Source organism: Polistes dominula, unplaced genomic scaffold, assembly GCF_049000335.1.
Source record: "Polistes dominula isolate Pdom_NZ unplaced genomic scaffold, Pdom_raw_medaka contig_17, whole genome shotgun sequence".
In the NCBI taxonomy this organism is placed as follows: Eukaryota; Metazoa; Arthropoda; class Insecta; order Hymenoptera; family Vespidae; genus Polistes; species Polistes dominula.
Window position 1 is genome coordinate 375,696 of NW_028301049.1, and position 12,531 is coordinate 388,226.

The window sequence follows — 12,531 nt, forward strand, 5'->3', positions numbered from 1 at the left end:
AGAAAGATTGATTAATTTTTCCTTCTCATTATCCTTTACTTTCTGAAGACATGCCAACTAGATAAACAAAAAAAAAAAAAAATAAACAAAAAGAAATTAAATCGAAAAATTAAGTCGTTTATATACGACATAACTTAACCTTGCTTTTTATAGTTTGTTAAGTATTATTATTATATGTATTCCATTGTAATTGTGGTATTACTTTGTGTGTGTGTTTTTACTTATATATTATATAAATAATATTTAATATATAATATATTTATTTATATATATTATAAATATATTAAACATTTATGTGTGTGTTGTTTTATACCTAATTTGAAGTTCCAAAATGAATCAGAATAAAATTTAAGAAAACTTGTTGAAAACTTTTTTGAAAACCAAAAACCGTAACGTCATAATAGACAAGAAAACCCATGAAACCCCCCTGTAAAAGGAATTGATATGTACACCTTGAACGAGCCCAGGTCTCACGTAGAAGTTTAGTTTCAAATTCATTCCGAAATCTCTAACTTTCAACTCCCTAAAATTCATTCCACGTTAGGGATCCTCGATATCCTAACATGAGAAGAACGTCAGGAAACACCATGTGTATGTTTGTAGGAAAACGTGTTAGGTGGAGGATGTATAAGAGAAAGGGTATGGAAAAGGAATTTGCAGTGAAACAGAGAGAGAGAGAGCGAGAGAGAGACAGAGAGAAAGAGAAAGTGGGAATGGGAAGTAGAAGAGAAGGGGCTAGTGCTTTAGATCGATTAATTATTTAAACCAGGTAGCTTGGTAGTTTAATACCCAAACTAGAAAGAGGAAAGGAAGAGTTAAAATACGTCATACTATGTGAATTTAGCCCCGAACCATTGTCCGTTCGTTCGTTCGTTCCTACGTTTTCATCTTTTGCCAAATACCAACCTTTCCAACCCTCCTTTCAGCCCCTCTCCATTTCGTTCTCTCTTCACTATCCAGAAAGGTCTACTCTTACTTTAGGAAATTTCATCGCAAAACGTTGAGAATCGTAACTTCGATCCTGGTGTGTTAGTAGTGGTGTTGGTAGGGGTGCTGGTGGTTGGGGGTGGGTGGGTACCAACGGATACCTGCGTAATTAGTTCTCCTTTGATGAGAAAATTCGCGTTGGCGTGTATATAGAATAGTAGCAAGCATTTGACTGCACATATACGTTGAAACAACACACGTATATATACAAGTAAAGACGTTTTCATGCGCAAGTAGATGTGTTGTTGTTGTTGTGTTGTTGTTGGTTGAAGAAATGAAAGAAGAAAAGTAGAGGGAATGAAGAAGAAGGTGAGAAAGAGGAACCAACCAAAGATGTTTTGGTTGAAGATGGTTGGATGAAGATTATATGTGTTTCTAAATGTGTTTGTTTGTGAATGTATATGTATGAGAAAGAAAGAGAGCGAGAGAGAGAGAGAGGAAACTCGAAGGAGTACAAAGGCGTTGAATCTTTCCTTTACGCCATTAAAAAGCCAACCGTTTAAACGATTTTTCGTTTAGAAGAGAAGAATCTTTCCTTTTCTTTTTTCTTCCTTTCATTCCAGCAAACCATCTTTTTCCTATACACCTTTCTTTCCACTTGTCATTTTCACAATCTTTCTACCAAGTTTCTCATCTTCGTTTTTGAAGAGAAAAAAAAGAAGGAAAAACGATTGCTTTTCATTCTTCTTTAACGTTACTCAGCTATGAGTTCGATTTCGATTCTCGTTTTCGTTTCGTTTAGTTTCGTTTAGTTTTTTTTTCGAATACATCCAAAGTGTGTTGTGTACTCCTTTTATTTCTTGTTGATCCTTCAGAAAAACGAATTTCTCATCTTTTATTCGTATATGTTATTATTATTTGTTTTGTTAAAATCAATAGGAAATTTATTTGACATGAGATTTTATTTGAATTGTTTTTATTTTTTTTTATTTTGCGCGAAAATTATTATGGAAGATTAAAATTGAAATTATTGAGTTTCACGTGTTGAGAAATAATATTTTAATATTTTAATATGAATAAAATATTAAAAATTGTCGATAAAAAGAACAAAAGACAAAAAATAAAAATACTTTTATATACAAACTCGAAATAAAGAAATGAATCAAATGAAATGTAAAAAAAAAAAAAAAGAAAAATATTAAAAACAATCCACAATCCGTGTTAAATTTATCTAAACTTATCTGTATATTAATATTTATTTCAGATGGCGATCGAAGAGGTGTTGTTGTTGGCAGTAAGATATCAAAGAGGGCTAAACCAATCGAATCGGAGGAAGAAGAGGAGGATTATTATTACGATGAGGAAACCGAACCAGTGGACGAAAGGAATAATCCAACGAACGAGGCACCAGCAGTACCACCTGGATTTCTCAGTCCATCTGTCAGAGAGTATCTCGACCTTGGTAAATCGATACCCGGTACGTAAACAATATCATTTGTGACCAAATTGTCTCTTTCCGAATTTCATCAGATATTTTAAACCTTTTAGGACGCGTATCCACTCTCAGTCACAACATAAGAAACCGTGCTAATCTTATATATATATACAAATTAACTTATTTATATATAAAAATTAATAGAGTTACTTAATTAATTTATTTATATATATATAAATTAATTCTGACCACTACGACACCCATGTCCAAATTGAATACATCCGAAAAGAGTTAACTCAACGATGATTATTCACACGAGATATATTTTATATATATATATTTTTTTCTATATTTTTCTATTTCACCTTTCTCTCACAAACTTTTACACCTTTGTTCGTTGTTTTTTTATGTGCTTTTCATCGATTTCACTTTTTTTTTTTTTTTTATATATATATAAAACTCTGTTTCTATCATCATCTGATCATTCTTCTTTCATCTATTTTCTTTCCTTTATCATCCTTTTTTTCTGTGCTATAGAATAGTCAATTCTTTTGAAATCGAACGATCAGTGTGAAGACTTTGTTGTTGTTGAAATCAGCTATCCTTTCTATCTCTCTTTCTCTCTCTCTCTTTCTCATTTTCTTTCTTTTCTTTCTTCGAAAATGAGAAAGAGAAATGGAACAAATAAAAGTAAACGACGAAAAGAAAGTTTTATGAGCAAGTTGAAGTAAGAAGAAGAAGAAGAGGAACGATGTGAGTGACGCCAAGAGACACCTGATGCTGTGACTTTTGTATTATATATATATATATATATATATATATATATATATCAACTACTCATTCGAAGTTACCGGATATATGTGTGTATTTAAGTATCGTTCGAAAACGTACCAAAGTTTTTTCGATAGCATCATTTTTCCTTCTTTCCATTTAATAGACAAATTTATTTCTCAAATTTATCCAACGTGAAAAAATAAAACTTTTATATTTTAATTTATATATATATAATTATATAATAAATAACACTCCCCAAAACACGCACCCCTTCAACATACATATAACAATTAATTCAAAACCATTGTAATAAATTAGCTCCATCCCCTGTTCATGACTTTCAACAATAAAATTGAAAAATCAGATTAAATCGTTTTCCCTCCCTGCGACCCTTTTACACCCTAAAAATTTATTTTCCAAGTGTTGAACCGTGAAAAAAAGATCAGAGAAAGAGATTACGTGCTTTCCTAATCGTTCGAGAGAGCAATTATGTGTAAAAAAGAAAAAAGAAAGAAATCCCTTTTAAAAGGGATGGTAAAATAAAAAAAAATGAAGGTTGGAAAGAAAAGGATCAAGAAGGTTTGTCAAAGGTTTTATTTTCGAACAAGACACCCCCGTCCTTTAAAAAAAAAGGGCTTTTGTTGATCGAGCGTTAAAAACACGAGTGTTGACCTGACCCTATCATCCCAGGGTTGTAACCCTTCGTCATTTTTCACTCACATAACTTTTTCCAGCGTTAGGAATAAAATTCACCCTTTTTCTGCACATCAATCCCTTAGTCCTTTTTTTCGATTTTTCCATAGATCGATCGATCGATCGATCGAATCAAATCGATTTATTGTGAACCGTGTTCGAAAAAGAGTTTATTTTTGATGCCCTTCGAAGGGAACATTTTCTATAATGGAGTTTGCACATTGCATTTTACTATGCGAACGTTTGTGGATAGGGGAGGGGAAAAAAAGATAAAAGAAAAAGACGAGAAGAAAAACAGGGTGGAAGTGGAACGAACGTATGTTCGAAAAAGGGTGGTGGGAGGAAGAGGAGGAAGGGAGAGTGGGAGGAAGGGAGGAATGAATACAAGCGATATGGGAATGTCGTCGTTGGAGAAGATTTACTCGACGAGTCATTTTTTAAAAATTCATTCGTTCATATCGCATGCGAACCGTTGTGGTGCAAGACTCCCCTTCCTTTACCACCCCTCCCTCCAGTTTTCCACCAGATTTTTCTATGAATCGGAAAAAAATTGAATGCGCTTGTGCGATAGTGAGAAATAATATCGATCGATGGAGATAATGTTTCATAATTTTTGCATTTGTTATATAATTTACAAATATATATAAAAGAGACAGAAAAATAAACAAAATAAAAGTGTACTTTTTAACAGTAATATATTATATATATAATTATATTTTATAAATAATATATTACGTATCAAAATTATATATAAATAACATTGTAATTAACATTATATATTATACAGATATATCTATAGGGGTGGGGGTGAAGGTGATGGATTTCATTCATTCTTTCATTCTTTCTTTCATTCTTTTTCCCAACACTTTAATTCTTTAAAACGACGCCCACCACCACCACCAACATCACCACCCCTACCACCTGTACCACCATCGTGCTTTCGTTTAATACGACAGAAGGAATATAAGGAAAGTTTCTTAGAAATAGGAAGCAAGCAACGAAAGGAAGGAAGGAAACGTGATTTTCAGTGTTACTAACACTGGGAGAAATGAGTGAGTGAGTGAGTGAGAGAGTGTTGCAACTCAATGCAATAGTACACACCCTCAACACATATGTAAGTTCTTCCCTCTTCGTCAAAGAGTTCGAGAATCTTGATGTATGTTGAGTCGTTAAAAGCTTGCCACGGTTTCAACCCCTCATCCTCTTTCCTCTCCCTACTTTCCCTCTTCCGTTTTCCTCCTCTCTCTTCCCCTTATCTTTTCTACCCCTTCTCTAACGTTGAAGAACTTCAGTTAACTTTATATCAACGTTAATGCGTACGTTCGTTCGTTCGTTCGTTCTGCGAGTAAGAAATTTTCATCCTTCCTTCCTCCTCCTCCTCCTCCTCCTTTTCCTACAACTCTCTTTTTTACCCCTGTCCCTTCTCCTCCTCATTCTCCTCCTTCTTTTCCTCATCATCCCTCAACGTTTCCATTTCATCCCGTCTCATCTTCTGACTTCTTCTTCGTTTCTTTTCGTTTCGTTTCGAGTTTTACCCCTCCGGTTTATTATATTTCGTTTCATCCCCGTGACACGACAGAAACGTAAAATTAGAGGACTAACATGATCCCCTTCCCCCACCTAGCACGTACACAACGCATCTAACACATTCATACAAACCCACCCCACTCTCGTCGTATCCACATATTTTCATTCTTTTTTTCGTTTAACCCATTTTATATCGCACCCGGAGGTCGAGTATAATGTTACTTGTCCGTCAACGCTTATAACACGTTACGCGTCAAGAAAATGCGAGTGGACGATTGGAATTGGGGCTCTCGGGTAGAATAAAAAGTGGATGATGGACACTTGTGTGTGTATTCCGTGAATGTTGTGTCACGAAGGGGGAGAAAATGTTATCAGGCTAAAATAACTGGAAATGAAGAATATCGAAGGGGTGGGAGAAGGGAAAGGGTTTTAAAATGTTTGGAGTGGTAATTAAAATGTAAGGATAAATTTGGATGTAAATGGATGAATGAAAATAATGGTTTTTAACAAGTAACTTTGTTTTTGTTATTGTTGGAATGAAATTACAAGTAATTTTTCTATAATACGGTTTGACTATATAACATGATTCATAAATTGTGGCAATTTTTGGTACAACATTGTACTTCACAACAGCACTTGATAATATGATTTTTCTTTAACATATTACAAAACTAAACCTATACACAGTGAATCTATTTATTACTTTTCATCTATTATTATTACCTATGTTATGATCAAAATTTGTAGATTTTATTCTTGATTATATTGTCTGAAGTACAAAAAAAAAAAAAAAAATAAAGAAAAGTAGAAAAAGCATTTTCGAAAAAATAACAACAGTAACATTTTGGAAAGAAGATTTATCAAGTAGGGGGTTTAGCAGTTGCACTTAAGTTGCTTCGAATTTTCTTGAAACATTTGTCCTTTGTTTAATTTCTCAAAGAAAAATGTCTTACATCTTAAGAAGAAGTGTAGAGAGAGAGAGAGAGAGAGAGAAAGATAGAGGAATCAGAAAAAAGAAGTTGAAAGGTTTCCTCGGTTTTTGTTCGACAAGGGGAGGGGTATAAGCGGTGTGCTACATCCTGATCTAAAGTAAAACAATGAAAAATACTTGAAAATCTAGACGATTCAAGATCAGGATGATGATGATGGTGGTAGTGGTAGTGATGGTGGTGGTGGGTGGTTGGTTGGGCAGAATTCCAAAACAGAGAGAAGGAAAGGGTCGGAAGGAAAAGTTTAAAGGGTGGAATCTAACGATATAAAAGAAAGAAAAAGATATATAAGAATAACAGACAGGAACAAAGAAAGAAGAAATAAAGGAAAGATATAAATAAAACCAGAGAACGTGAAAATGTAAAGCTTTTTTATTATTTCTTTCTTTCTTTATTCTAGTCCTTTTTATCATCCTTTACTTTACTTTCCTTTCCCTTCTAACAATTTTTCTAAAAACATAAAAGTAAAGTTTATCCTAGAAACTCTTTTGCACACACACGCACACACGTAAAAACAAATGTTATTTTATAACGCATGACACACAACATGGTTAAGAAACAAGAATAGAAATAAAGTGATAAAGACAGTAAAATATATACCTCAGAATAAAAAAGATAAATCTGATGATTATTGATTTAAATTGATTTGATTTTGTTCATTTGCGATGCATTTCGAAACTATTCAACCGATCTTAATAAAATTTTTATTTACTTTATGTGATTTTTTTTTTGCAATTTTTAGAATAAAAATTAGTTTTTATCTTGATTATTTTTATTTTTTTATTGCTAATTTAAGTACTTGTTTTATTTAGAGGATTCTAGGTCTCTAAGTTCTGTAAGTTTTCCATAGATGGTGAGTTAAAGACAATCAAATAAAGTAAATAAATTTTTATTTAGATCGACTAATTAATTTCGAAGTTTATCACAGACAAACAATGTTAATTAAAAAACATATTATATAATTATATTCATAACTATTGTTAATAAAGTAAAATAATAATTTACAATAATTACTGAGAATCTATATATATGTAAGGAGAGTATCCTTAGCCTAAGTACCTAGTACTTATCTAAGTAAGTAGTATCCTAAGCCCATCTTATATATATATAGTTGATCGATAAATCGAATTAAAATAAACACATTCATACGAGTTACATTTGCGAATGATAGAAATAACAAAAAGAAAGAAAGAAAAAAAATAAATAAAAAGAAAAAAATAAAGAAAAGAAAAAGTAAAGTCGTGAAGGTGCTAGAGAAACTCCTGTTGAGTTTACGAGTATCCTGAGTGGGTGAGAGGGAGGGTGATGAGGGGTAGACAAGGTAGAACGTAAAACGGAATTGAAGATGGTAAAAGGTGGAGTGGATAGGTTGTTGGTAAAAGGGTGCTACTGGTTGAGAAGACTTTTCGTATGGATAACGTTTCTTCATCCCTTACACGTTTGGCAAAAGCTCGAGAATAATAATAGCTTGCAAAGAAGAAGAAGAAGAAAAAGAAGAAGAAAAATAAGAAAAAGAAAAGGGAGAAGAAGAAATAGAAAAAGAAGAAGAAAAAGAAGAAGAAGAGTGCGGTATAGATGTTTTTTTTTTGATTAGTAAATCGTTGTAAATCTTGCGGTGGTAAACTGTGAGGACGTTTGGTATCTTTCTGTTTCTTCTTTTCCTTTCACCCTTTTTATCCCTTCTCTCCTTTTTTCCTTCTTCTTTTACTAGTTCTCTCCTTATAGCCTTTTTTATCGTCTTTGACCTCTGTTTAAACCACAGCCAACAATTGCTAAAGCTTTCCTTCTTTCTTTTTCTGTTTTCTTTTTCTTCTTACTTTGTGTAGTTGTGTGTGTGTGTGTGTGTGTGTAAGGTTTTGTTCAGTTTGGAAAGAATAGCAGCGTTTAAAAGAGTGGAAATATAATTCATAGTATTTATGGGATTTATTTAAAGAATATTATTAATTATTATTTTTAATTTATTGTAAATAATTGAATATTAATTTTATAATAATAATATTTAAAAAAGAAAAATATAATTCTATGAACTGATTAAAGATAACCATATTTGATTATACATCTATAGATAAAACAACAAAAATAGATTTTTTGTAAAATTAATGAAATAATTTATACTATTTAATTGAAGCTTAAATTACAGGATATCTAATTATTTGTTTTTTTAAATGGAGTTACACCACTTTCCTAATATACAGTTTATATATGTTTTGTCAGTTTTTAAATATTTCTGTATTATTTTGTAAATGATTTGAATAAAAATGAAATTGTTAAGAATATTTTTGATCAAAAGTGTACTATAATAGAATAGAAACGTTTTGCATTACTATCATATCACGTCGTCTGATTTCTATTCAGTTTCTCGTTTAAGTTGACTACTATACGTGGCGATTGGTCAAAAACAATTAACTTAAACCAAAACTATTCAACGCGATAGTTTAAATGCTGTTTAATGCTATCTCATTCGTGGATAAACGTAGGGGGAAATTAATCTAGACGGTTGTTTCTCCAGTCCTATCAGAAAGAGAAACAGAGAAATAGGAAGAGAGAGTTTCATGATCGATTTCGAGAGTTGGAAATTCTCAACAATGATGGAGTTTTCATTTGGCAACCTTGAGAAATTCCTTAACAGTTTCTCCGATACGATGATTAATAGAACAAATCTAACATTTGCTTCTATACTATGTTTTCTATTTGTAAGAAAGTGTGTTCCACGTATGCACATCTTTATTTAGAAAAATTCAGTGTCACATTATTGATTTCCAATGAACTTCGAAATTAATTAACTGATCTTAATGACATTTTTTGTATTATCTGTGATTTTTATCTATTCGGAATATAGAGTTATTTTTATTGCAATTATTTTTATTTTTTATTGCTAATTTAGGAATTTATTATTTAAAATTTATCCAGGTCTCTAGTTATTGGATGTTTTTAATAAGTGGCGTTGTATTACAATTCAATTATTTCACGTTTCTTTCAGATTTACATACAACATAACTTAATCTACTTTTTTATATTTTTTCGAATATTATTATTTTATGTATCCCATTCTAATTGTGGTATTATTTTGTGTAATTTACTAAATAATTTAAAATTATATTAAATCAATGTTTTATAACAAAACCACAGCAACGAGTGGTAGGAGCATCCTATTATGTGTGTGTATATATCTATTTATCTCTGTTCATGTCAGTGAGTGGATGTTTGTGTGTATATGTATACAACTAAAAAGAAAATTGAAAATCTTGGCATTGGTTTTGTCCTTTCCTCGTTGAAATTTGAAGAATCCTCTAACGACACTCCCCCACTACCACTCTTCTCAACACACACTCACACACACCACACACATAGGCACATACGAAAAACTCTTTTCTTATACGATAGAAAATCTAAGAAAGTACTTTTCAGCATTGCTTTAAGGGAACCTCCCATCACCCTATTTCCCTCTCCTGCCCCTTACTTCTCCTACTCTTTCTAACCCAAACAACGAGCTCAGCGATTTTTCTCTTCTTTCTCGAATTTTTACGCTTTGGCGATCTACCAAGATTTCTTCGAGTTTTATCAGAGAAAGTCAAGCGAATACACACACACACACACATAATACTATGAAACCAATTCGTTCGCATCACAAGTTTTCTAAGTCGTTCTCGCCTTCCCAATACATATATCTAATATATATATGTTACCGTAAAAAACCAAAGTTGGAGAATGTCAAGATTCACATGTGTTAAATATCAGCACATACTCTAAATGATGAAAATCTAATGTAAAAATCATTCATGTCGGTGAAAGGCAAATTATTTCTAATGTACAACACTAACTGATCATGTAAATCTTAACATTTTCTAATTTTCGATTTACTGTAAATGTTACTTTATAATGTTACTGTAGATGACCGAAATTGGAGTAAGTTAAGATTCATATGGGTGAAATGTCAGCACATACCAAATTAGTAGATGAAAGATAGAACATTTCTAACATACATCAACTGACCTTGTAATGTGTGTGTGTGTGTGTGTGTGTGTTTAAGTAAAAAAGAAAAGGAAAGAAGATTGATGTTACAAGATTGATGACCAACAAAGTATCTAAAGAATATATAACATTACTAATTAAGATTTATTCATCGAAGGATAATCAAAGTTTTCAACAACTCAGAATAACCGATAAACTTAACTTAAACGTCATACAATTTTAACGAAAGTTTATAATCGAGTCGAGTTATACACAAACATAAGAAGCTTTAGAGTTTTTAACAAAATTCAATATATATATATGTGAGTGCATGTGAGAATATGTGAGTATATGTGAGAGCATTTGAATGAGTGTATGTAGGTACGTATGAGTGCATGTGGGTGTGGGTTTCTGACCGATGAAATTCACGCAATGTATCGTACGGAACTATCCACGTTGTCCAATGAAATTCGAGAAAAGCGTTGTTGCAGAAAGAGAGACAGGGTTGTAGAGAAGGGGATGGGATGAGGATGGGGAAATGGTGGGTGGATGATAGTGGGAAATAGATAGATAGACAGAGAAGAATGGACGATGGATGGATAGATAGGTTTATGTTGTTATTTAGATACGGATAACATCGTTGTTGTTGTTGTTGGTTGTTGTTAAAAACGATGTTCTGAAACAAACTAACTCTCAAAGATACGAATTATCGAACTCTTCTTGTTACTTCGATAGAAATTGACCGAAATGATTTGACAACATTCGATTGATATTGATCAGAAAATTCTATTATTTGTTGTTGTTGTTTTTCGTAAAGAAAAATTTCTCTGCAAACTTTGGTCGTCCGGGATAAAATTGTTGAAAAAATTCTCATTCAACATTCATATGATTTTAAATTAATTTAAATTATGAATGATAAATTTTCAGTTTTGATATAACTATGGAAAGTAGAGGTAAGGAGAATCATCTCATATGGGAGAAAATTTGAAAAAGTGTCCAGCTGTATGCTATAAATAACAGTTCAAAAACCTTCAAGAATGGCGCTGGTGTAGACAAAGGGTATGGTATGAAGTTTTTCTTTCCTTGTTTATTTCTCAATTCTACTCTAATAATATTTGGCGCTTCCTTTCAAATTTACCCTGATGCTAATGTGGCGTCACCCTAATTTAATGCATTTCAACGGATACTTCTTCATGTACACAGATGATTCTCCTTACGTCTACTCTCCATAGATATAACAAAAAACAAAAAAAGAAATTGTGGTATCCTTTTGTTAACATATAACCTTACTCTAGTTAATTTCCTACATAAACTTGTAAAAGAGAGAGAGAAAAAAAGAAAGAAAGAAAGAAAGAAAGAAAGAAAGAAAGAAAGAAAGAAAGAAAGAAAGAAAGAAAGAAAGAAAGAAAGAAAGAAAGAAAGAAAGAAAGAAAGAAAGAAAGAAAGAAAGAAAGAAAGAAAGAAAGAAAGAAAGAAAGAAAGAGAGAGATTCTCTTAATAACATTTATTCAAACAGTGTAGTCATGGATTTCATTCGTTTAGGAAATTTTCTCTCTAAAAAACCACTGCCTCCTCTCTCTTTTCTACCCTTCCCTATTTCTCTCTTTCTCTTTGTAGCAACATACACACACACACACACACGAAATTTCAATGTATATTTCATATTTTAATGTTGAGAAGAGCTTCTTAGACGAATTATAACGAGGGTCGGAGATTTTGTCTCGCAAACTGAGGACGGCAATGCAGTGAAAACAGGGGTTTGAGTTGGGGATTAAGATGAAGAGTTGGCAAGGTGGGGGTGGTTAAGATTTAGAGGTTTGAGAAGAAGGAGGAGGTGGAGGAGGGATGGAAAGTGAATGGTAGCAAGACTTGTTCTCGCTAAACAATTTTGCTACATTCCGAAGTTTCGTACTGTACAGGCAAGTAAGAAAGCAACCAAACCACCACCATCACCACCATCATCATCACCAATACCACTACTGCCATCCCATTTCAACCACTCATCCAATGAACCCTCCTCTTCTTTTCAAAGTTCTATTTATCGTTGAAATATCGTGTTTTAAACGCCATCGTTTTATTTACGATCGATTTAGTTCACACGACGTTTCATTTCTTCTTCTTAGACGTTTTAAACCCCTATGAAAATTCGATTACGGAAACATTTCTTCTTAATCAACATGAATCTAATCATACACAGCCCCTCTTCTGATTTACATGAAATTATTTGTTGTTATA

At 32.3% G+C, this 12,531-nt stretch overlaps 2 protein-coding genes across 6 annotated transcripts in view; one reads left to right on the top strand and one right to left on the bottom strand.

Moving 5' to 3' along the window:
* Window positions 1-12,531, bottom strand: part of qin (tudor domain-containing protein qin) — a 202,748-nt gene that overhangs the window by 42,650 nt on the left and 147,567 nt on the right. The window lies entirely within an intron of this gene.
* Window positions 1-12,531, top strand: part of LOC107072152 (uncharacterized) — a 49,467-nt gene that overhangs the window by 32,192 nt on the left and 4,744 nt on the right. For both annotated transcript variants that reach the window (XM_015331851.2, XM_089175626.1), the window contains exon 2: window positions 2,192-2,404. In XM_015331851.2, coding sequence (XP_015187337.1) covers window positions 2,192-2,404 — 213 coding nt within the window. The remainder of the gene's footprint in view (window positions 1-2,191; window positions 2,405-12,531) is intronic.